The sequence below is a fragment of the Poromitra crassiceps genome (genome assembly GCF_964638095.1).
Source record: "Poromitra crassiceps genome assembly, chromosome: 1".
NCBI lineage: Eukaryota > Metazoa > Chordata > Actinopteri > Beryciformes > Melamphaidae > Poromitra > Poromitra crassiceps.
Window position 1 is genome coordinate 32,646,797 of NC_139623.1, and position 27,085 is coordinate 32,673,881.

General features: G+C 47.1%; 1 protein-coding gene across 2 annotated transcripts; it reads right to left on the reverse strand.

Moving 5' to 3' along the window:
* Positions 1-996: 996 nt before the first annotated feature.
* Positions 997-21,336, reverse strand: abcg4a (ATP-binding cassette, sub-family G (WHITE), member 4a; the record flags this gene model as incomplete). 2 transcript variants are annotated; one of them, XM_083636113.1, is made up of 14 exons in its annotated part: positions 997-1,225; positions 1,983-2,101; positions 3,798-3,956; positions 4,053-4,153; positions 4,255-4,423; positions 5,240-5,338; positions 7,543-7,682; positions 8,114-8,228; positions 8,446-8,569; positions 9,143-9,288; positions 9,497-9,547; positions 10,419-10,551; positions 10,671-10,788; positions 21,066-21,336. In XM_083636113.1, 14 exons carry the CDS (start codon positions 21,334-21,336, stop codon positions 997-999), a joined length of 1,974 nt encoding a protein of 657 aa, XP_083492239.1. The 2 variants fall into 2 exon arrangements, with proteins under 2 accessions (XP_083492239.1, XP_083492238.1); XM_083636112.1 differs by having other exon boundaries at positions 21,057-21,336.
* Positions 21,337-27,085: the final 5,749 nt, after the last annotated feature.

Genomic DNA, 27,085 nt, shown 5'->3' on the forward strand with positions numbered 1-27,085 from the left:
CATGGTGTATCATCATCTGGCAGTCCTTCTGTTAATGTTGTATTCCTTAGAGAAAAGTCAGTGTATCCTATCTCATGGCAAGGATATCTGATAAGCTGACCCTAAAGGAGAGAGAGAGACGCAAGAGTTTTCTGGCACTGAACATTTTTCGCTTTTCCTGATGGTGTTGAGAATGTGTCCATCTTGACTCCTTATTCCTGCACCATTGTGAGTGTGTTGTTGTCCAATTCAGTATCAATTAATGGCCTTGCATTGTGGATCCTGTGGTTCTGGACTTCTGATATAAAGGTTGTTATAGATAACCTTTACAGATCCTGTGGTTCTGGACTTCTGATATAAAGGTTATTATATATAACCTTTATAGGCGTTGGAGGGAGAAGTTAGACGCGGCCTTCTTGGATAATCCTGCATCAGAAAGGTCATTACGGCTCCCCCTGGCTGTAGCTCACACAACCGCAGTGCCGTGCGGTTGACCGTTGCCTGCCTGGAATTTCCTCGTCCAATAACTACACATCCCAATTTCTCACTATAAGGAAACATGCTTGTTGCTATTATGTTGGGTATTCTGTTCATGTACTGTATGGTGCAGTTACACAACATTCGGTGATCATTAAATACTCTTAACAAAAATACTATTAATTGGAGGACAACTAATTATGGGCAAAGGAGGAAAACAACACTCCATCGTCTCAACTGATCTTCCCTTTCCTTCAGTAACAAACTGTTTCAAAGATAATAGCGTACTGTACAGTTTGGGCGATGATGTGGCACAGCTTTCGGATGATAGTGTGCTGTGTTTATTCTAATGTAGGTGTTTGTATGTGTGTATGTGTGTGTGAGTATGCGTTTGTACATGTGTGGCAGAGAGAGAGAGAGAGAGAGAGAGAGAGAGAGAGAGAGACAGAGACAGAGAGAGAGACTACAGGTTTGCTTACTGTCTCTTACTGCAGGCATATGTGTGGCATCCAAATCCGTGAGTGGTTGACTATGGACATCTTAACGCTCCGACTTGACCTTGTAGCGTAGGACCAGGTAGGTGGCCAGTCTGAGGACCAGGAAGAAAGCCCCCAACACCAAGAAGTCCACGTAGATCTTGGCATCCTCCACATCCAGCAGCTGCAGGACCTCCTCTGGCTTTTGGAATTTGCACACCAGGCCACTCACACACTCCAGCTCTGACCGGTTCATCCCATAGATGGACAGGATCACTCCCTCAAAGCCATACCTGGTTCACACCACAAAGACAATCTACGTGTGAATCTTTTTGTGTGTGTGTGTGTGTGTGTGTGTGTGTGTGTGTGTGTGTGTGTGCTTTTACTGTGATCTTTTTTGTTGTGATCTTAGTCTTATCTACTTATTTTATAAATTGTCTTGTCTGCTTGTACTGACCGGAACAAAATCAATTTCCCTTGTGGATAATAAAGTACATCTAAATGGTAAATGGCGTGCATTTATATAGCGCCTTTATCCAAAGCGCTTTACAATCAGTAGGTTAATTCACCCATTCATACACTGATGGCGGCAGGCTAGCACGCAGGGTGCTGGCACACCATCAGGAGCAATTTGGGGTTCAGTATCTTGCCTAAGGACACTTTGACATGCAGACTGGAGGAGGCGGGAATCAAACCACCGACCTCTTTTATCCAAAGCGATTAGTGGACGACCCGCTCTACCTCCTGAGCTACAGCCACCCCACAGCCGCGCTACATCTAATCTAATCTAATACTCACTGAAATTGAAAGGAGAACCATTTTAGGTCAGAAAAGGTTTGATGAAAATGCAATTCAATTCACAGAAAATAATGTCTTAACCACTGTCATATATCAATTTAAAGCTCTGAAGACAAAGATCAATAATAGCCTGTTTTCAGCCATTTAAAGTGGCTACAGTAGATAGAGGCTTTATATTCTTGGAAAGCTAACCTGGGGGAAGGATTTTTTTTTTTACATTGTGTGGATGATGGCAGTAATGGCTGAGGATACCTGACATAGGACACATAAGAGCTCCACTGCAGGTACTTGGGGATGGTGTCAAAATTGACAAAGAAGCCAGAGAAGAGGAGCACGGGTATAGCTGTGACTGGACCCACGAAGGTTGCCACCTGGGGAGCGAAAGCACATTGTTCAGGGACACACAAAACAAAACAAACAAAACAAAAAAGTATAACATTGCTGTTGTAAGTGAATGAGATGACTGACTTACTGACTATTTTAATAGCTAAACTGTTGTCGATTAAAGCTCTTTTTTTATATATTTAATTTTCAGTTTTAACAATATACAGTATATGAACAAAAATGAACAAGCTCAGACACGGTAACGGAAAACAAAAACATACATATATCAACAGTTATCATAATGTGGTGCTACCATCCATAAGGTGCTTATATACTTGTAAAAGATGGTAAATGGTAAATGGCCTGCATTTATATTGCGCTTTTATCCAAAGCGCTTTACAATCAGTAGGTACATTCACCCATTCATACACCGATGGTGGCAGGCTGCCACACAGGGTGCTGGCACACCATCAGGAGCAATTTGGGGTTCAGTATCTTGCCCAAGAACACTTCGACATGCAGACTGGAGGAGCCGGGAATCGAACCACCGACCTCTTTCATCCAAAGCGATTAGTGACGACCCCCTCTACCTCCTGAGCTACAGCCGCCCTCGGAGATGTCACGCATGGGCATCCAACAGAAACCAACAGGGCAAGTCACCCACCGCCCCCTAACCTCGTCGAGGTAGGCCAGAAACGGGTCCTAAATAGTTAGAAACTTTTTAAGTGAGTTGGTTCTCAAGGATCTGAGCCTCTCCATCCTTATAACAGAGATCATATCCGTCAACCACAGTTGGAAAGAAGGTGAAGAGGGGGACTTCCATTCTTTCAGAATTAGTTTTTTGGCAACAGTTGTCCCCAGTGTCAGAGACTGTTGCACAGCTGTAGGGAAGTTCAGAGAGGTCTCCGAGCAGCCGAAGATGGCGAGTTCTGCCTCCGGCAGAAGGGTAATTTTGTAGGCCTTAGAGTACCAGTCAAATATTTTGGCCCAGAACCCCGACAGTGAAGGGCAGAACCAGAAGGCATGAGACAGAGTGCCCTCTGACACCTGACACCTGTCACACAGTAGTGAGACAGAGGGGAAGAACTTGTGCAACTTGCGCTTAGAATAGTGAAGATGATGAGTAACTTTAAATTGAATCAGCTGGTGTCTACTATTGACTGAGCAGAGTTGTACCACAGACAAACTCCTTTCCCATATAATGTCAGATAATTCAATACCAAGTTCCCCCTGCCATGCTTCTCTAATCCTCTCAGTAGAGGCCATAGTGCAGCCATCAAACAGACATACAAATCTAGAAATAAGGTGTCTGGAGTGAGGAGGGCACAGCAAAACATCGAAAAAGGCATGTTCATTTGGGAGCGCCGTTTGAATCTTGGATCGAACATGATTTCTGATTTGCAGGAATCTGAGCCAGTTCCTGTCGGGCAACTCAAACTTCCTTTTCAGTAGATCAAAGGATGCAAAATTACCATCTATGTATAGGTCTTTGATGGAAACTAGCCCGTTCTCACTCCAGGCATGGTAGTTTCTGACTGACCACGGAGGCAAAAAAGAGTGATTGAAACAGATTGGTGTGTGGACAGAAACATCTGGTAGACTCAAAACATTCCTAACTTGGTTTAGAATTCTGACAGAGTTTCTCACCACAAAGCTTGAATTTTGTAAAGTCCCAGGCGATTAAAGCTCTTTTTAATCAAATCTGTTAGCAGTAGATACACGTTGGCATGCGGGGGTTCCTACCTGCAGCGAGGTGGATGCAGCCCCTATAAGCAGACCCAGGGATTGAGCGACCAGGGCCGTGGATGTGGACAAGGCCATGAAGAGCAAGTAACGACCTGCCTCTGGAGGCTGCTCAGTCATCCAGTACACTATACTGCAGTATATGATCGGACAAATCACCTGTGAAAGACGAGGAAATCTTTTAGCTCCACAAGTTCAAGATGGTGCAGTCTTGTCTGCCTCGTTCACGGTCTGTTGCATGGCTGTAATTGTTACCTGGAATGGTATGTCAGCCATGGTCTTGGCCAGGTAGTAGGCCTTCAGGCTGTACCAGTAGTTGAGATGTTCCCTTAGAAACACAGACATCTCCAGAGGGACTGGGGAATGATGTTACAAGTCATTAGGACCTTTTAGTCAAAACAGAATATCAACGTGCCCAAATAAGGTTTCCAAACCCTCCCCAGGCTGAGCATCTTACAGGTGAGGACAGTGGGCATCAGGGCAGCAAACATGAGGAATAGCATGGAAAAGAAGAGGAAGCCTGTGTTGTTGAAGACCTTGCTGGCATCGTTGCCGATGTTGAGATAGAGCAGGCCAATCAGCACTCCAACAAATAGATGGGACATCACCCTGAGGTGGGTCAACACCTTGAAAACACACACACATCAACCAACACATCAACCAACAACACACATCACCAAACACATCAGCACAACAACACACATCACCAAATACATCAGCACAACAACACAGATCACCAAACACATCACCAAACACATCAGCACAACTCAACTCTTCATCTGATACCGATTTATTTTATTTTATTTAACCTTTATTTATACAGGTGAATTGAGACCTGGATCTAATTTTGAAGTGCGACCTGTTCAAGCAGCATCCGATGATTGGTTAACAAAAATTCATAAAGTTTTTTCATATTTTCATCCTGGGTTTCTGCCCAATTGTACTTGGCCAATTCCCCCTGCTATCTATTGCTCCACCCACTCTACTGATCTGGGGAGAGTTGTAAACTAGCACATACTTCCTCCGACACATGTGCAGTCGACAGCCATTTCTTTTCACGTGACAGTAAGGAGTTTCACTGCCAGGAGCCCAGGACGTAGCATGTGGGAGGATCACGCTATTCCCCCCAGTTCCCCTCCGCCCAAAACAGGCGCCCCGACCGACCAGAGGAGGCAGTAGTGCAGGTACCAGGACACATACCCTTAATCCGGCTTCCCACCCGCAGACACGGCCAATTGTGCCTGTATGGACACCCGACCAAGCCGGAGGAAACACGGGGGCTCAAACCTGCGACCCTTGTGTTGGTAGGCAGGGAATCTACAGCTGCACTACCCGGACACCCATGATTGGATTAACTTTTTTACCTTTATCAATCCGACCATTCTCTTTTCTCTGATTTAACATCATTTGAAAATCAAAAACTCATAAATTAATTGATTTACCGTGTCCCTGCATATTGTAAGTAAGGTTCTTTTGAACAGGATGCAGAACTGTGTGAATGTACTGGTGGCAAAGCTGTGTTTCTCAATGGTTCCCGTGTCCTGTGGAGAAAGAGAGAGGGGACACAGATTCCGTTATGTATATTAAAAGTTTGTAGTTTATGAGTAAAAATTAGTAGAAGAATGCAAGCAGTCGGATTCATGCAGTTCACACAACATTGATTGAGTGGAAAGTCTAGTGTTGTCATGCAGCCTAAATAATGTGTGTATTTATCATGTCACATAAGAAAGTTGTGTTATTTTCTGAGATTATTATGCTTGCATATCAGCTATCAGGTAGCTATTATGGGACTGGTTCCAAATTCCAAAGTGGTGCCAAAATGTCCCAGACCGATGCCAAATTATTAATGCTGAAGTGTCAAAATTAATATGCATTTTGTCCCTACATCAATAAAAGTTCACAGAAAACACACATCTCTGCACCATACTCTAGTTTAGGTGATGAATGAATGCAGAGATTTTGGAGTAGAAGCAGAGAAGTCAGTATAGGTTAATATAAAGTAAAGAGGCTGGTACCTGTTAACATACATGTCACTATTGTTGATCAATATGTTAAATCTTAAACAAACAATCAAAGAAGTGGACAATCTGGAGGGCGACCGACCAGAGGAGAGGCACTAGCACAGCGACCAGGACACATACCCTTAATCGGGCTTCCCACCCGCAGACATGGCCAATTGTGCCTGTATGGACACCCGGCAAAGCTGGAGGTAGTCTCTCCCCAGACTCAAATATTACGTTGAATCGCTGTGCTCCGCATACTACATAAGTGAGTCTGTGCCAGTTAACAGCCACTGCTGGTTTTGAAGGCGGGTTGAAATTTAATGAGTGACAGGTCGTAGCACCGATGAGAGAGCGGTTCGAAAAATGGGCTGCGCCTCCCGTGTTGTCTGATCGCAAAGTCGTTACTGATTGGAGAGGACTGAAGCCATCACTGGCATATGACTGGCCAAGTGAACGGTTCCCTCCCATAACCAGCCCTCTGAGGGAAAGTGTCCCAGACCCAGAGAGAGCTCTGCAGCATGCAGTAACGTAGTGTATCAGCGTAAGAACTTACAGAAAAGAACAAAAGGCCAGCACTCAAAACAGTCCTTTAGGTTTTTTAATACTTGCTTGTATACAGCAACAACAAACGCGTTTCAGCGGGTAGCCTTCATCAGCGTTGATGAAGGCTATCCGCTGAAACGTGTTCATTGTGCTGCTGTACAAGCTAAGTATTAAAAAACCTAAAGGACTGTTTTGAGTGCTGGCCTTTTGTTCTTTTCTGTACGTTTCTACCTTGGCCGTGCACCTTGACTGACTTCAATTTTGAAGTGTGCTCGCTACTGCTGTTGTATTCAGCGTAAGAACTCTCATGGGTCTGGCGTTGAGACTAAGCTGGAGGTAACCTGCGACCCTTGTATTGGTAGGCAGGGAATCTACCACTGCACTACCCGGCCGCCCACACCATGTGAGATTTACATTGACACTTGAGGCATTTGGCTGATGCACTTATCAAGAGAGCCTTATCAAGCAGAGAGGCAGAGGAGGAGAGGGAAAGGAAGCTGAGAGAGGCGGAGGAGACAGAGATCAATAGCAAGAGACGAGGAGAGGAGAAAGTGGCTGAGATGCTTGGGGGGGGGGGAATAAGTCATAAGATGGACTGCAAAGGGTAATGCATAGTTCATCGCAAAGAAGCACCATTCTCTTTCCTTATCCTGGGAGAGAGTTCATGGCTAATTACTGTAACAGCATGTTGGCAGTAAATGGTTATTATGGGTTTTTGGTGCTGAAACGGTTTTGCTGTTGCAGAGGATCTGGCTTTTCACACAAGCCGACAAGGAGGAATACCTCTGAAGCACCTTTTGCACATACAATAATAATGACGATGATAATAATAATAATTGAAGAACTCATCCAAAAATCTGAAAAAAGTATTGTATGCTTTCGAAATCAAATTAAAATCTATTGAGTCTACCTGGATCTGAGTGCAACAAAGAATAACATTATCATTGATTTATGAGAAAGCCATCCTTCATTCCCATAACACTATGGCTCTGTAGATGCAACTTGCACTACAAGCAATAATTAAAGTATATCAATCAGTGTTTAATGAATGCAGGTAATCTACCAAAAATCACTGCAGGAAATTGACAAAATGTTATGCAATTTCCTGTCAATGAACAATACTTTAAAATGAATAAAAGGCTGTATGGTTGTAGGGCCTGTTTTTTTCTTTAGTATGTGATAAGGGGCATGTCACTCACACTGTGAACCTGGGAGTGACAGGAAGAGTCACTTTTGTCACTGGAGTTCTTCTTGCCCTCCTCTGAGCACAGTCCTCCCTGGACTGCCTCAAACAGCACTGGGTTCAGGTCCCCATACTCCCCTGAGGCCACCTCGATGACTGGGGACAGAGAGAGGGCACGCTTGTGAGCACAGACACCGCTCAACACATGACACACGCACAGCTGCACACATACTCAAGGAATTTCTACATAGGGTTTGGGTACAGAAACCAGGTACCACTATGGTACCGGTATCTTTACAACCAGTACTACTGGTACCGAATTGCAACACAGATTTACAGCAGGTGCCTCATTTAGGTGCCATACCCAAACTGTGAAATATCCACCCTCTGGTGCTGCAAAACTGGCGCTGCATGCACCTTCACTAACAATGTGCTGCTTGAAATCCTCTTTAAATGTAAAAAACACCTTTAAATCCATTTACAATTTTAAAAAGTATCGTTTAGGCACTGTACCATTTTAAAAGTATTGTTTTAGCACCGGTATGGGAAAAATACGAAACGATACCCATCCCTATTCCTGCACTTACTGAAATCGGCAGGATTGTGGTAAGTGGGGCAGTGAAGGCCCAAGTTCTTCAGGTAAGGGATGAGGTACGGGACGGTGCCCTTGTAGATGCACTGGCCCTGACTGAGGATGTACAGCTGTTGGAGGAATAACACAGATACAGAGTAATCAACACACTGGCTTTCTGAATAATACATGAACAATGGACATAACAGCAGGCCTGGAGATTGACCACTGCACAGATTGTCAGCTAGCTACTATAGCTGAAATATACATCATGTTACCCAGTGCCACGGTCTGAGAAGTGGCTAATGGAAAACGAGAGTTGTCCAGCACTGTAAGCACTCAAGTTACCTTATCAAACATCTCAAAGAGCTTGGCGCTGGGCTGATGGATAGTGCAGATGATTGTCCGCCCCCCCTGAGCCAGAGACTTCATGAGGGACACCACCTGGTAGCAGGATGAACTGTCCAGACCACTGGGATGGGATACGCAAGACAAGAGGACAGTCAAAGAGAGAGATGAGAGACAGACATATGCAGTATCAGTTTGGTTGACTCATGTTTTGTGGAAATCAAATTGATATATACAGTATATACATATATATACACACACATATATGTATATATATATATATATATATATATGTATATATATATATATATATATATATATAATTTCAATACAATTCCCTGTACCGGTCGTTGCTCCACCCCCTCTGCCGATCTGGGGAGAGTTGTAGACTAGCACATGCTTCCTCCCATACATGTTACAGGAGTTTCATCGGCAGGACATAACACGTGGGAGGATCACCCTATTCCCCACAGTTCCCCTCCCCCCTAACAGGTGCGCTGACCAACCAGAAGGGGCACTAGTGCAGCGACCAGGATTCATACCCCGCTGGCTTCCCATTGTGTCTGTAGGAACGTCTGACCAAGCTGGAAGTACTGCTACCAGGTAATGAACCCGGGTCTCCGTGGTGGTAGGTGAGAGCTTTTAGCTCTACACTAGCCAGATGCCCTCTAATCGAAATAGATGAGTCATCTCTTACCTGGTGGGCTCGTCAAAGAACATGACAGGAGGATTGTTGACCAGCTCGAGGGCAATGGCCAGTCTCTTACACTGACCACCAGACAGAGAGATGGTCCGGGTCTGGGCGCACTCCTGAAGGCCCAGAGCAGTCAGGATCTCATCCACCTGGGACACACACACACACACACACACACACACACACACACACACACACACACACACACACACACACACACACACACACACACACACACACACACACACACACACACACACACACACACACACACAGGAACGTAGGGTGATTACATAGAGGATGACTGACACAATTGCAAGGCGATCACTGAAATGCAACCAATCAATTGAAACTTACAAGTTCTGTTTTGACCTGCAAACTCTCATTCAGCTTCAGATGGGCAGACACCTGCAGACACCAATTATTATTATTATTATTATTTATTATTATTATTATTATTATTATTATTATTACACATGTGATTTAGTTACATTTTGGTCCTGAACAGTAAGATTCAATGGGGTAGGGATAAAGTGGTATAATTGTAACATCGGTACAGTTGCAACACCTATGTGTAATAAATGAATAAAAATAATTTAGGCTATAAGCCCAGCACAGGCAAATAAACTATTTTGGCTGAACAAAAAAGATAGAAAACTGTTTTTGACGGTATTGAAAATCATACCGTCGGGATTTCGAAATACTCCAGTATACCCAGGTATATTACCGCCCAAGCCTAATACCTGTCATCTCAATTCCTTTAAAAAAAATGGGGAACAGAGCTGTCACTTTCAAGATATGAGCGAAAATATGGCAAAAATCTACATTTGTACAAGGTACGTGAAGATATGAAACCAGAAAGGTTTTTCTAAGAAATCTTACCAGTTCAAAAAAAAAAATCTACAAATCTATTTTTGGATAATAACCTTCTGTTGATCTGTTAACAGTCTTTCTGACTTGTGCACACAAGTGAGTTTAGTTTTTTTTTAATAAGAAAGCAGGTGTGGCTTTTGCAGGATAGTAACAGTGCACAAAGGCATTAAGGACAGTGCATTAATGCAGTAGGGTCCCTAATGCATTTATGCACTGTTACAACTGTCCTGCAGCGGGTTAATATTGTTCCACATCGGTGGTACAGTTGTAACACGGCGCACCACTGCAGACATATCCACCATACAGACATATCCACCATGCAGACATATCCACCATACTACACGTGAAAGTGACACAGGCTCAGAGTAATTTAGCGAAAACAAAAAAGTGTTGTAGGTGACCTCACCATCATGGCCTCCCGTGCAGTGAGGTGTGGTAGCAGCATGTCATCCTGCATGATGTAGCAGGACATCTTCCTGAAGGTCCTCAGGTCCCTCGGTCGCCCGTTCACCATGATCTGGCCCTTCATGCCCGTCTCCCTGTTTCCAAACAGACAGAAAATGAGCTTGTGACCACATTCTACGCACAATATATCGGCCAAGTTAAGCCAAAACCATGTGAATATACCAAGACAAAAGAGAATTTCAGCCGTTCTCACCTGTACCCAGCCAGAATATTCATCAGAGTGGACTTGCCGGCTCCAGAGGGCCCCATGATGCCAATCAGCTCTCTGCTGTTGAATCTTCCTGACAGACACTTGAGCAGGGCCTTGTAACCTGAGAGAGACAACAAGCTTAATTACTCGTAATGCTATAGGTAATTGCTCTGTAATTATCCCCATCAATCATTCTCAGACATTTTTTTTTACATCTATTTCTGTCCCTATTGGAGAACCATCTATTCACGAAATAGTCAAGACGATTGTCAGCTACTTTCTCCCTTAATTATGAATCAAGAACACAGGAACAAATAGATATCAAATTATACTTACATTAATTTGCTTTTTCTTTGTTTAATTGACCATCTTTGTATTAACACATACTATTTACCATTCACAAAACTATTTTGTATTGTGTTTAGCGTACACTGTGGCTCCCATTGCCTCCAAAAGGCATTGTGAACATCCATAAGTAATATTTATTTTTTGTTTATATTGCTCAACAAGCCCAACAAATCCACAGGAGGCCTTTTAGGAGGGCCATTCAAGCCGCAAGTGGAGGCTGCAGTACCACCACGGCCCAAGAAACATCATACCGAAATGTTTGGAGCGGGGGAGTCTGGTGCAACGCACAGGTCCTGGACCTGGTGAGACGTAGAAGGAGCCCGGACAGGGGGCAACCCACAGAGCCCAGTCCCTCCACGTGCCAGAGCCTCCTGGTCCCGGCAGAGTAGTTCCGGAGCAGCGGATAATTTGCGCTTATAAGCGCAAATTATGCTCGAGCGAAATCGACGGCGCTGACTGCGCCGAGGGGGTCACCGCAGCTGGGCGTCCTATCGGCGAAGCTCGGCGTAGGGGGCATGCAGCTCGTCGAAAATGTGACTCTGCGCCGTCAACTCATTGTTGTGAGGAATGAGGAAATGCCATTTCCTCATTTAATGTGCTTGTCCCTCATCTAGCAAAGCCTTCTGCAGGCTCACCGGAATGAGTTTTGAAATGGAGGGACAATAAAATGTTCCCCCACCGACATGATTGCAAGTTCTTGGTAAACGACACGATAACGTTTTGGACGTGTTTTGAATGAGTTACGTTCGAGTATGAACAGTCTCGCTGTATGCACAGTCTCGCTGTCGCCGCTCGGCGCCGGCAAGGCTCCAAGTCATGGCTGCGCAAAACCATGCCAGGTGCAAGTCAATCTGCTTTCAAAGTACGGTAGTTTTCTTTGTCACTTTTCAGTTTGAGTTTGAATAAGACTAAACGTCTTGGAAATATAGCAATAGTTTTGTACATAGTTTGCGAATAGTTTTGACAATAATAATGTAAACATTGGCCTGTCACCTGAGTGAAAGTTCCTACTTACAGTTTGGTGACCCAAAACAGAATGGTGACTCCTACTGGAACAATTGGTGTCCCCAATTGCACTTAACTCTGGAAATGGCTTCTACACCCTGCTTCAAATCATTCTTTATAAATTAGAATATAATGAAGGGAGCCGGAAGGTGGGTGCTGAGGGTGCTGGTGGCAAGAGATGGGATTTTTGAAATTGTTGGATTTGGCTGTCTTGTGTTTATAACAGCAACAAAATGCATAAAAAAATAGTTTGTGCTTCCCAGCTCTAATCTTATTTCATACTCTTCAAAAGTGTTTGATTTTCATCATAATCTGGTTTTCCATAATAATAATAATACGTTCAGTGTTTATGCCTGTATTGCTGTCTGTTGTAGTGTAAAACGACTAAAGGGAGAGCAGGTGCTTACATGAAAGTGAGTGAGAAAAGGAGAAGATACTCAATAATGACATCACAACAGTATAATCCTAATGTTAATTTAAAATTAAATATTCTTGGATGAAAGTCCAAAAAATGTCAAATTTTCTTCAGCGCTGCCCTTGCAGACAGCACAACTTTTGGCAACCTACCGCCAAAGTTGCCCCCTACCAGCCCACCCTAATGTAGCAGGCTAGATACGGGCCTTACACTCATCATGGTAAATCTGCTTGGCCATGCATGCATGCATAAATCCACTCATTAAAACACCTCCATATCATCCTGGCGGTGAGAAAGTGAGTCAGCTGGAGTTCAGGTGGAGGCCCTCCCCCCTCCCGCGCCACCCTCCTATTCCTGTCTCAGGTTGTGTAATTAGGGGTCCCAGTGGAGTCGCCAGCCCCCTCTAACCCTCACAAGAGCAAAGCAGTCAGACAGCAGCGCGGCCCCCTGTCAGTCCTGCCTTGACATGTGCTGCATACAGAGGATCTAACCCGGCGCTGCAGGGTGTGCATGCTAACATAGGATATAACCCGGCGCTGCAGGTCGTGCATGCTAACAGAGGATGATGATCGAACCCGGCGTTGCAGGTCATGCATGCTAACAGAGGATCTAACCCGGCGCTGCAGGTCGTACATGCTAACAGAGGATCTACTGTAACCCCGGCGCTGCAGGTCACGCATGCTAACAGAGGATCTAACCCGGCGCTGCAGGTCATACATGCTAACAGAGGATCTAACCCGGCGCTGCAGGTCGTACATGCTAACAGAGGATCTAATCCGGCGCTGCAGGTCGTACATGCTAACAGAGGATCTAACCCGGCGTTGCAGGTCGTACATGCTAACAGAGGATCTAACCCGGCGCTGCAGGTCATACATGCTAACAGAGGATCTAACCCGGCGTTGCAGGTCACGCATGCTAACAGAGGATCTAACCCGGTGTTGCAGGTCATACATGCTAACAGAGGATCTAACCCGGCGCTGCAGGTCACGCATGCTAACAGAGGATCTAACCCGGCGTTGCAGGTCGTACATGCTAACAGAGGATCTAACCCGGCGCTGCAGGTCGTACATGCTAACAGAGGATCTAACCCGGCGTTGCAGGTCGTACATGCTAACAGAGGATCTAACCCGGCGTTGCAGGTCGTACATGCTAACAGAGGATCTAACCCGGTGCTGCAGGTCATGCATGCTAACAGAGGATCTAACCCGGCGCTGCAGGTCATGCATGCTAACAGAGGATCTAACCCGGCGCTGCAGGTCGTACATGCTAACAGAGGATCTAACCCGGCGTTGCAGGTCGTACATGCTAACAGAGGATCTAACCCGGCGCTGCAGGTCGTACATGCTAACAGAGGATCTAACCCGGCGTTGCAGGTCATGCATGCTAACAGAGGATCTAACCCGGTGCTGCAGGTCATGCATGCTAACAGAGGATCTAACCCCGGTGCTGCAGGTCATACATGCTAAGAGTCTTATCTGAGTTATGGCTGGAGGTGCATCCTGATCACTCACTGTGGCGACATGGTTAGCTCACCTCCATGCATTGCTGAGGTCAATTGTCCATCTGTGACACACCCACATAGATGTAATAGTATGGGGTCCTCAGCAGGCTAAGCACTGTCACTCAATTGGGCCAGTCTGATCTCTCACAGTGATTGATGAAAGCTCATTGTAATACAGATAGGGCCCCCTATCTTCCCACTGGCCTTAGGCGCAAAAACTGGCATTAAACGCAAATAAACGCGCCTTGCGCCTGCCTCAGGAAGATAGCAACATGGTTTTAGGCCCCGAAATGCGCTTTACGCCAAAGAGGCGTGGCGCAGTGCCAGAATAGGCCAGAATGGATGTTTCGGCCTTAAATACCGGCCTAACGATATCTTCCCCCCTGGCGTTAATTTAGCGCTTAGCGCTTTTCAAAACCAGGCCTTATTCAGTGCGCCACGGATATTACTGTGCGTATTTACGCACAGCTCTCCTCTGCCGATCTCACACTCTCTCCCCCTCTCTCTCACGCGTCTCTATCTCTCTCTCTCTCTCTCCCGCTCTCTCGCGCGTCAGACAGGCACAAAGACCGATGGAAAAAAAGTTGTTCTCTCGCGCGTCAGACAGGCACAAAGACCGATGGAAAAAAAGTTGTTCTATCTAGTTTTGAGCCCCTGTAATTCAGAGGCTGTTGAGCTCGCATGCAATTCTTGAACATTTCAATATTGGCCAAAATAAAACATAGAAATCCAAACACAACCCTATGTGAAACATATATGTAATCCAGGTGGTATATACAGTATATCCCTCGCAGATTTAACGTGATTTAGATGAGTGACAGCCGTAACACTGTTCTTTACATAATGTAGGCTATATTTATGTGCATCATCTGCAGCACTGGAGAAGAAAAGGTAGCGAGAGAAAACGATATCATTCTAATCTGGACAAACTTTCACCAATCTAATCTCATTATGACATAGGCCACATAGGGATAGGCTATATTTTTCTAGCCAATGCGTTTAGAACATTCTTTTCACTTTGATCTTGCTATAGTGTAGCGTATTTACATGCTTGCAGTATTTAAACTGCAGTGAGATTGGTTTGAGAAGCATAATAATATGGAATAATTATGTCTCCATAATTATGGAGACAGACAGCGATGAAAGGGAGGGGGGGAGCTCAGAGGGATTTGGTCGGCTTTTCTGACTGGACTGGATCGCTCCGTGGAATTGGAGCTTAAAAGGGAAGCTTGTGATTCGTTTACTGCACTTCTCCAATGAGCAGGTTGTGCATAATTTTACGCTTAAAAGGCGTGGTTATAATGCTTAAGGCCGCGTGTAGCGCCGACACCAAAATATCGAGTGCGCTGGTCCACACCCACTAATCTGCGCTGCGCCTGGCGCTAAGGGCAGTTTTTAGGCCGTTGCAACGATAGAACCCAGGGAGTCTTAACAGTAATGTATGGGGAATCAATCAAAAAGCAGAGATGAGGGTGGGGCGGTCACCAATGACACCAGTGGTAGTTCAAACCCCACACCAGGAATACTGGTTTTCAACAAACAAAAGTGTACGGAAAATGAAAGTGTGTTGCTTTAATGTACTAACCACTTCTCAAACCTAATCCTAACCATAAAGAATACACAAACTCTTTGGACAACAGACTGTTTGGTCAACTTTGTATCAATGCATTGAGAAGATGTGTGGCAGTTTGACCTCTGTGTGTCCATTATTTATTTTGTTTGCCAAAATACATTGGCTGCACCGTAGGGAAACAAAAATGTTACTGTATTTTTTTAATAACAATCTATTAATTCATTTGCACATGCTATCATGTGCACATGATAGGTTTATTTCATGGGCTGGCGCCCTCAGGGTTTTGGGGTGCACCTGTGGTGGCCAATCAGATTTCAGGGTGTGGTCAGGGCCACCCCTTGCCCCCCCCTAGGCATGCCCCATGTAATTAAGTAGGGCTGTGGCGATTCACTTATCTCCCGATTCGATACTATCACGATTCTTGGGTGTCGATTCGATTTATATTGCGATTCTTAAGTATTGCGATTCTACGATTATTGCGATTCGATATTACGATTTATTGCGATTTTTGTTTATTTTTTTCTTTTATTTTTTCAGTTTGTTTGCTTTTTTACACTAGATTAGAACATGGGAAAAGTTGAATCATACACTAGAGACTGTATATTATATATCATGAGTAGGGCTGGGCGATATAGTTAAAAACAGGGGCGGACTGGGATCATAATTCAGGCCGGGCATTAGATAGCAAGCAGGCCAGGCCGATATGGGCCGACGCGCGTGAAATTTGGGCCGTTTGAAGCCCAATTTGGGCCGTTTGAAGCCAGATTTGGGCCGTTTGAAGTCCAATTTTACAATGAGATGCACCCACTTTAACCCTGAAGTGTAATTATTACTTCAGACTAACTAATAAAGTAATAAAACCACTAGTAAACCAGTAGGCGGCGCCTGGCCTGCTGTTCAGTGAGTGGCCTGACTGCAAGCACCAAAAAAAAAAAAAAAAAAAAAAAAAAATTGCGATTATCGATTCTGGAATAAAAGATCGATTAAAAAAATCATGACATTAAAAATCGCGATACTTAGGTGAATCGATTTTTCCCCCCACCCCTATAATTAAGGTAGTTAGTAGTTGTTAGTTAAGTATTTTGTGTGACCTCATCTAAAGTGAGGACTATCTAAGCCTTACAAAGCATGTATAAATGAGATTAAATACAATTGTTAAATACTGTACATTATAAATAGCTTATTAATCAGGAATAAAACATGTATAACTGTTTATGAATTACTTACAAATGCTTAGTAATGTATGAACAATGCTTTATAACTGATGAATTAAGTATTTACTAATACTTAACTAATGCTTAGTGTGCAGTTATTATAAAGTGTTACCTAAACAAACATATACTAGAGATGAAAGGTGAAAGCAATATCGTATCGGAGATTCCTATACAACTGTGAGCATTTCACTTCAAACTGGATGAAAACGTAATCATACATTTTCATAAGCATCCTACCAGGACATGATAAAACATTAGTGAGTTGGCAGCACAGATTACTGATCATATCATGGCTGTAATTTGGAGTAATGCTGTGCATGGTAATACATTTTGAAACGCGGCACAGTCTAAACAGCGGAGAACATGTATAAGCTGGGATTTTATCTCCCACAAATGACAACACACCTCTTCCTAACAAACAAAAATCATCGAAGCAAGTGTGGAGAAGTATGGGCTGGGTAAAATAACAAAAAACAAAACAAAACAAAAACATTTTATTGATACGAATCGATATTCATTTGAAGGAACTGATATCGATTCATAAATCCAAATATTGATCTTTTAATATCTTTCTCGTGGATGCTTGATGTTTTAACCCCATTAGATTGCATGGTTTGTTTTTTTAGCGCAACAAGATCTGGTAAACATCTGTAACATTTTTTTTTTTTAATAATGCACCACATTAGAGGGTTTCCGTATACAATTTACAGCATTAGTTCTTTAAGAATCTCTTTAATATCCAAGCAAATTAGTATTAGTATGAGTGTGAGTATGAGTATTAGTATTGTAACTGAAATATCAATATTGAATCGTATCGAATCGGGAAATCAGTGGCAATACCCAGCCTTATGGAGAAGAGCAAGCAGCAGTAAATAACAGAATGCAGATCACCAAGAGGAATGTTAACTCTCTCTCTCTCTTTCACTCTCTCACACACACACACACACACACACACAAACACACACACACACACACACAGAGACACACAGACACTCTCTCCCTCCTCCATGGCTGTGCTAGTGTTACACCACTAAGTAATCTCCCTTGGGAGGAGAATACCCTCAACAGGAAAGCAGGTCACAGTGCCTTCATCATAACAGGGAGAAAAGATTGCCCTCCCCAGGAACAGCCTACAAAAACAGATGGAGATAGAGGGCGGCTCATGCCTCGCCTAACCTTCCTCCGGTCCCTTTGCACTTGTCATGTTTTATGGAATACAATGAAATCACACATAGCACCTCTTGGCTATCTGCTCGCCAATGACATTTTTTTAGGGATGAGTCACGAGGGGCATTTCAGTGACACAAAGACAGACACATTTCCTCCTGAAATTATGGGTGCAAGACTCGCTGTTGGTGTTGCATGTGATCTTTCCTCTGTGCCAGCTGTATCATTCAGCCTTGGGTGATGCACTGCAGAAAGGGTCTGTCCTGACATCAGCTTGTTTCATGAAAGAGATATCACTGGCCTCATCCCATCCGTCAGGATGAACTGCCTGTCAAATAGAAGCAGTCAGTTGATAATGAAGGGGCGTGGGATTTTCTGTCAGTTGGAGGAGCAGAAAAGGGTTAAGCAAAGCAGGGCATGTGCGGAGCTGCTAAGCAGGGCATGTGCGGAGCTGCTGAGGGGACCTAGACTGTGTCGGGGGGGGGGGGGGGGGGTCTTGGGGCTCAGTCAGATTGGAATTATCTGGAGTGGTAAATGGCCTGCATTTATATAGCGCTTTTATCCAAAGCGCTTTACAATCAGTAGATAGTCTACATTCACCCATTCATGCACCGATGGCGGCAGGCTGCCACGCAGGGTGCCTACACACCATCGGGAGCAAGGAGGGTTAAGTGTCTTGCCCAAGGACACAACGACAGCAGCTGGGAGGGAGCGGGGATCGAACTGCCAACCCTTGCGTCATTGGCCAACCCGCTCTACCTCCTGAGCTAAAGCCGCCCCTTACCATTTACCATTTACCATTTACCATTTACCAATTATCTGGAGTGAAATGACTAGCCAGTAAGGGTGCACCAATATGGAAGTTTTAGCTGATACGATAAACGATATTAACATTGCTGTTACCGATGTTGTCATGATCTGTATAAAAATAGGTTTATAGTATAGTCGAGTGTTGTACATAGCCTACTGAAAAACATGGAAACACTGTGAATTTGAAAAAGTAATATCTTTCTTTATTTCCAGAACATTTGGAAAAGTCCATAAATTATAGAATTACCATATTGTTTCCTCTCAACATGAAAATGTTGGACAATAACATTGCTGTTATTTTGCTCGTCGGACTGATACAGGATATAAGAATTGACATCGCCCGATACCGATATGATTGCCGATATCTCGTGCATCCCTAGCTAGCCTCCTTATCAGAGGCACTGCTCTCTCTGTTAAAGCTGAGACACTTCCTGTTCACGCATCATCAGACTGACAGGCTGAGGCAGACATAAACAGCGGGAGAAGGCACAGGTTGATTTAGATGACACACAGTGAGGAAACATGACGTGCTACCTGCCTCCATAGAAAGAACAAAGGCTGTCTGTTGACCGCTGCTCAGGAATCCATTGTTGTTCCTGTTTGCTCTCTGTGATCCGCTCTTTTGTCACCTCTACACTCTGCTTTCACAGTGAACAACAAACATTCCTCTGCCAGCCTTTCAAAATGCACATCGATATCAGACAAGATGTCTGACAGTAACATAAGAAAAAAGGCACTGGATCATGTATGGCCTGTCATAAGTATAACTGGTGGAAAATAGGGCTGGGTATCACCACTGATTTCCCGATTCGATACGATTCCGATACACAAGGTCCCGATTCGATTTCCGATTCGATTCAATATCGATATTTCAGTTAATACCAATTTTGCTTGGATATGAAAAAGATTCTCAAAGAACTAATGCTGTCAATTGTACAAGGAACCCTCTAACCTGGTGCATTATTAAAAATATTAATGTTTATAGATATTTAGGGAACCAAACCACGCGAGTCTAATGGGGTTAAAGCTTCAAGCATCCACAGGAAAACGCATTATATTAAAAGATCGATATTGGGATTTATGAATTGATATCAGTTCCTTCAAATTAATATCCATTCGATGTCGATATATATTGATTTTCTTTTAACCCAGCCCTAGTGGAGAATGTACAGTACATAGAGTCCCCCGTCCCTGCCCTGCTAAACACATAGAGCTAAAGTGAGCAGTGGGTGGTTGAGCTAAGACAGAGAGGTATGACCAACCCAGAGGCTGGAGACTCAAAGTCTGCTCATTAATAAGGGCGGTGAGTTTAAATGCCATTCATATTTCATGAGTGGATCAATCATGGGTTTGACTCGCTGCCATATCGTCAGAGAACACAAGGAAGGGAAACGGAGGAAAGGAGCTTGCCAACCTGCGAGTGTCAATTATTTACTGTCTAAACTCTGCTGAGCGCAGCACGGCTACAGGCACACTGCCTGCTACAACATGCTGGACGTCTGTGTGTGTCAGTGTCAGTGGACTAGCTCAGACTTTGACAGAGGAAGCCAAGGAATTGATACTGAAAGCTGTAGTTCCTGAAATGGCCACTTGAGGCTGCCTCCAAAAGGGAGTCCAGCACATCACGGGGTGTGAGCTGCCCAGTCTGCAGGAAGTTCAGAACTGCACCCAGCAGTGCCTCGTGAGGTCCCTGAGGATCATTAAGGAGCCAGTTCACCCGCACAACAGCCTGTTCTCCATCCTGCCCTCAGGGAGGAGGTACAGGACCCCCAAAACACACACCAGCCGGCGGAGGAACAGCTTCTTTCCTCAGGCGATAAGACTGTGTCCTCAACAATGCATAAACACACACACTATATGCGCTGCACACACACATTACCCTGCACAAAGTTGTGCAACATGACAGACTGAATGTAGACTGAGTGCAATATTTTGATATCAACATATACCTTACAACTGTACTGCTACCACTAACACCTTCATTGCCATCGTAGCACCCTGCACTGACATTTGCTACAGTTTATTTTCCGTTGTTTTTTCCTTCTGACTGTATTTCATATTTATATTCCTATTGCTCTTGTGTGTTTTCTTTTATGCCATGTCTCACATTTCTAGAAATTTTCAATTCCTAGGGTGGAGACTCTGGAGATAATATGGCATGGGTGCAGTTATGGAAATTGCCCGCTCCGCGGGTTCGCAGACGCAGCTCAGGCGCTGTGCGGCCTCGCCCGCAGCTTAGCCACTGCGCGAGGTGTCAGAAAGATCAGAAACAGCTTTTTTTTTTTTTAACAGAGAAAGCTTTTAAATGCCTCTTTGATATTGATCATCACGGGCGCTGCTTGCTCATCCCTCATACTCGCAGTACCTCTTCTCCTCCAGCAGGGGCCCTCGCGGATAGTGTAGGAGAGCTCGGTGAACTCCAGGTCCACAGCGGAACGGCGGGGCAGGTGGGAGAAGCGCTGGGCCTCGGTGATGTGGTTCTCCACCTTCTTCAGGTGGATGAGCAGGGGCGCCTCCGGGGGCGCGCTGCGGTGGATGATCAGAGCCACCTCTGGGGGCACGCCAACGGGGAGTTTAGGCTCCTCCATGGGGATGCTGACGGTCGACCCCAGCGGCTCCAGCGTCCTCTCAGCCATGCTGGAAGCCTAGGAGAAAAGGAAACATAAGTCAAAATTGGTATAGTACTGTAGTATTGGTATAGTATTGGTAAGTGTAGCCACAGCAGCCAGCAGGTAGCACTGTGCAGTGAGTAAAACTCAGTCCCTGAACGCCTCAAGAGACGCTCTAGCCGCTAGAGTCTAGCGACAGATGCTAGGGCCCATGGGTCTTAGCCTCCTCGCTAGAGCGTCCGCCTTCTGTGCCGGAGGTTCCCGGTTTGATCCCGAGCTACAAGGGACTACACAATGCAGGTTAGACTGGTGCTTTGACCCGGGGGCGTGAGGTTTAGGGGGGTGAGTGTAACAGTAGCAACAGTGCAGTGAGTAAACCTCAGTCCCTGATGCCTCAAGAGACACTCTAGCGACAGACACTACAGCCTGTGGGTTCTATTTCATCCCTGCTGACCGCCAGAGGCGGTGCTTAAGCACTGAATATTCCCCTTCGCGCATGCGCAGTTCGAGTATTGTATACCAACAATGTCACCTGTGACCCCCTGGATGACCGGACCGAGGTTATATCTTCCGGTGTCATCAGGGATCATTTCCTTTTCAACTTCTCGCGCGCAGAGTGCTTTTGAAAGCATTACGAGATACTTCATATTAAAACGTACATTCCGTTGCTAGTAGTTCCGCGGCCGTTGTTGGTCGGAGCAGCGAACGTTCGCCCTCCAGGAGCTGCGACGGAAATATCTTCCTCGTATGAGAGGAGTTATTTTTTGTTCAGGTGGACGCTGCGGCGTTCTTTCGCCGGTAAGGCAGTGTTTTCCACTTCCCTCTCCGGACAAGGTGAGGTGACTTCATAATTGTTTGCAAAGCTGTATCTTCAACGATACCTACTGCTGCAGACTTGCCGGTGAGTGTTGCGTTGCGCAGCCTCCTCCCGGCATTACAAGTGTGGGGGTTGCGTTAGCGCTTCCCGGTTGTTATTAGTTATCGTTATTGTTATGTAACTTGAATAAACCTCTGTTGGGGAAGGCTGCGTGCGCGCTCCCTCTTCCCAGCATATGGCCTCATTTTGTTCATTAACGTTATAGCTTCAGCTCTATGATTAGAGTTTTTTTTCGTTGTAAGAGTGGTTAGAAGAAAAAAAAAAGAAAAAAAGAAATAGCCTCTGCTGGTGTAGGCAGCGTACGCGCTCCCTCCCCCCAGTATATGGTCTCATTCTGTTCACTAACGTTATAGCGTCAGCGCTGTGAGTAGTGTTGTCATTTTGAATGAGTTTAGATGTTGTTTTGTTTGGTGACTAACCACTGATAGTTACAGTAATATTAATTAATATATATTAATTAATTACATTGTGTGTATATATATATACTGTGTAGAAGTAAGCCTCTGCTGCCTGCTGGTATAGGCAGCGTACGCGCTCCCTCCCCCCAGCATACAGCATCTACAGTAGGGACCAGTTGCGTCCGCGCTCTGGGCTAACTGTGAAGGGTGTGCATTAGCCGGTGTGGTGGTGTTCCTAACTGGTGCCACCATGATGGATAATGCACATTAATGCACATCCTGTGAGGCTCCTCTGCAGCCAGAGGATGGCCATGATCTCTGCCCCGCGTGCCTTGGTCCTGTGCACCTGAGGGAGGCACTGTCGGACAACCCATGCATGAACTGCAGCTACATGCCTAGGGCAGTTAGGGCTGTCAGACTGGCAGAGCTGGAACACCCAATGGGCGAAGGTGACATCCCCCCATCGGGCCAAGTGTCTCCGCTCCAACGTAGGAGCTCTAAGCGTCTGGCTGAGGCCGCTGCGGGTGGACCCTCCAAGAAAAAGACGAAGTCTGACCGCAGTGGGCTGTCATCAAAGGTGGAGCAGCTGTCCGCTGAGCTGGCCCAGATGAGGTCCATGCTCATGGCTCACCAGCCTGGTGTCCCTTCAGAGCCGGCGCTTGCCCCAGAGGAGGATACACTCTCCCTGGCAGCTTCTGCGACTCACTTTCGTGATTATGGGGAAGACTCATTGGATGGGGTCTCCCGGGCCTCAGGGCCGGGCTCCCATTCCTCCGCTCACAGTTCGCTGACTGAGACGGAGGACCGCCCCATGCGTACGGTCATGCGCAGGGCGCTAGATCACCTACGCATGGAGATACCGCAGCAGGCGGAATCGGCTCCCGCAAGCGCCTTCTTCAGGCGCAGGCCAGCCTCCACTGCCTTTGAGGTCCCTCACTCAGTGGACTACATAAGGGAGTTGCAGGCCTGTTGGAGGGACACTGGAGCTTGCTCCCGTCTCTCTGCTGATGGTCGAACCCTGGCAGCCATGCACGACACGGCAAGAGTTGGCCTGGATCACATGCCAGCTATGGAGCCTGCCATCGCATCCCTCATTGTTTCCCCCGATGAGGCTCTGCGAAGGGATGCTAGGTGCCCCCGACCCCAGTGTCGGATGACTGACGACCTTCTCACAAGGGCTTATGGGGCGGGAGCTCGGGCCGGTCGTATAGGCAACTCCTTGTCACACCTCATGCTCGCCCTCTCTGCTTCACTACAGGAGGGCAATGTGAATGCTGACTCCGTGGCCTTCTGTGATGCGTCACTGGAGGCGTTCGGCCTTATGTCCAGGGAAATTGGACGGATGATGTCCATCCTGGTCCAAACTCGTCGCCAAGTCTGGCTTTCACAGTCTAATTTGACTGAGGCGTCGAGGAGGACTCTCCGTAGCCTCCCAGTGGAGCCAGGAGAGATGTTCGGGTCAGCGGCACAGGAAGCGCTGGAACGAACCATCCAGGCTGGGCAGACCAGGCAGCAGCTGGCAGGTCTTCGCCGTATGCCTCCGCCCACCAGGCCCAGGGGCCCCTCGGCTGCTCCCCGAGCCCGCTTTCCACCACCAGAGCACATCAGTAGCCGTCGTGAACCTCAGCAGTACACGCAGAGGCGGGGCCGTGACTTTCGGCCCTCCAATCGGCCTCGGGCCCCGGATCCTGTCCGTCCCCCCTTCAGGGCCCCTAGGGGCCGGCGGGGCGGACATTGAAGCCGCGGGGCCGGCTGTCGGATATTTTTTCCATCAGCAGCTCAGGTACTGGGCTGCTCATGCTTCAGACCCGTGGGTGGTTGCCACCTTAACCCACGGGTACAAGCTTCAATTCCGACGCCGGCCCCCAACATCCAGCCGGGTCAAAATTACCATCATAAACGACCCGGTGAAAGCCATAGCCTTAGACCAGGAGTTGGCTGCCCTCCTGGCCAAGGGCACCATCGAGGCTGTAGACCCTCTGTCGCACCCCAGGGGGTTCTACTCGACATACTTCCTCGTGCCGAAAAAGACTGGCGGGTTTCGTCCAGTCTTGGACCTGAGGGAACTCAACAAGTTCATGAAGGTCATGCCCTTCCATATGTTGACCACGGCAGACGTTCTGCGAACTGTAGCCCGTGGAGAGTGGTTCACATCCATAGACCTGAAAGACGCTTATTTTCATGTCCCCATTGCCCATCAACACCGGCAGTTTCTGCGTTTTGCCTATCGAGGCCACCACTGGCAGTTCAGGGTGCTGCCGTTCGGGCTCTCTCTCTCCCCACGGGTGTTCACGAGATGTGTGGCAGCGGCGCTTGCACCTCTGCAGTCTCAGGGCATGAAGGTCCTTCCGTACCTAGACGACTGGCTGGTCTGCGCACCATCCCGAGCTCAAGTGGCCCAAGATACAGGGTGCCTCCTGTCCCACGTGTCCCACCTAGGACTCAAGGTAAATATGGAAAAGAGTTGTCTAGAACCATCTCAGACCACAACCTTCATTGGGTTAGCATTAAACACTGTTACTATGACAGCCTGTCCGTCCCCACACCGTGTGGACGACATCCTACGCCTTCTTCCCTGGTTCCAAAGGGGAAGACTGTTGCCCTACGTCACTTTTCTTCGGCTCTTGGGCAAACTGACATCCATCGCAGCTGTTGTTCCGCTGGGCTTGCTGTCGCTGCGCCCCCTGCAGAGGTGGCTGAACGGCTTCCGCTTGGACGCCAAGCGGCACAGACACAGAAAGGTCAGAGTGGCACAGCAGTGTCTCCTCGCCCTAGCCCCGTGGAGGGACGGGGCCTATATGGCAAGAGGGGTCCCTATGGGCTCCATCCCGTCCCGCAGGGAGACTGTCACCACAGATGCCTGCCCCGCAGGATGGGGTGCAGTGTGGCAGAGCAGGACGGCTCGCGGGCAGTGGTCTGGGGAAGACCGCGCCGGACACATCAATGTGCTGGAGCTGCGAGCAGTGCACCTAGCTCTCAAGAAATTCCTGCCATACCTGAGAGGCAGGCACGTCCTCATTCGGTCAGACAACACCTCGACCGTCTATCATATAAACCATCAGGGGGGAACCAAGTCTGCACGGCTGCTGCAAGTGTCAAGGGACCTCCTGACATGGGCGGCCCCCCGCCTGATCAGCCTACGGGCAATATATCTACCGGGAGAGCAGAACCACTTGGCAGACTTCCTCTCCCGTCAAAAGCCTCCATCAGGGGAGTGGTGCCTCAACCCAGAGGTGGTGCACACAGTCTGGAGCCACTTCGGCAGAGCAGAGGTGGACCTCTTCGCCTCAGAGGTGTCGACTCACTGCCCTCTATGGTTCTCCTTAGCGGAGACAACCAGCCCTCTGGGCCAGGATGCACTGGCTCATCCTTGGCCAGAGGGTCTTCTATATGCCTTCCCACCGCTTCCTCTGATTCGGCTAGTACTTCAGAGAGTTCTTCAGGAGGGGCACAGGATTCTGTTGGTGACCCCCTTCTGGCCAGGGAGGACATGGTTCCCTTTGCTGCACAGACTCTGTCGCAGCGCTCCATGGCGCCTCCCCGACAGGAGAGATCTCCTGTCCCAACTGGAAGGTCAGATCTGGCATCCCAATCCCCAACGCCTCCAGCTGTGCGTTTGGCTGCTGGAGGGCCCGAACCACTACTCAGCAGCTGTGTAGACCCTGTCAGGCATACTATAATGAATGCAAGGGCGCCATCCACTCGTCTGCAGTACGACAACAGATGGAAGCTGTTTTACAACTGGTGTATGGGTCGGAGCGAGGACCCAGTACATTGTTCTGTGCCTACTATCCTTGAGTTCCTGCAGTCCCTCCTGGACAAAGGCCGGGCTCCTGCTACTCTGAAGGTGTACGTAGCGGCAATATCGTGTCGACATGCCAGAGTCGACAATGGCACAGTGGGGAGCCACAGGCTGGTGTCCCTCTTCCTGAAGGGGGCTCAGAGGTTGCATCCTCCAAGAGCCCCGAGAATCCCGGCATGGGACCTTCCCCTGGTGCTGGATGCTCTAGGCAGGCCTCCCTTTGAGCCCTTGGCACAGGCGGAGCTAAAGTGGGTGTCATGCAAGACTGCATTCCTCCTGGCCATTACCTCAGCAAAGCGGGTCAGTGAGCTGCACGCCCTGTCTGTCAGTGTCTCATGTCTGAGGTGGAACTCAGATGGCTCGGGGGTCACTCTGTGGCCAAACACAGCATTCCTCCCTAAGGTGCTGTCGCACTCACACCTCAACCAGCCAATACGGCTTGCACGATTTGACCCGCCACCAGGAGAGAGGGGGGACAAGCGGGAACTGCTGTGCCCAGTGCGGGCCCTGAGAGCCTATATTACAGCTACCATGTGCATTCGACAGTCAGAACAGCTCTTCCTCTGTTATGGTGGCCCTAACAAAGGTTGCGCTCTCTCCAAACAGCGTCTGTCCCACTGGATTGTGGACGCTATCAGCTATGCCTATGGGGCGAGTAACCGCCTCCTGCCATCCGGCGTGAGGGGCCATTCTACCAGG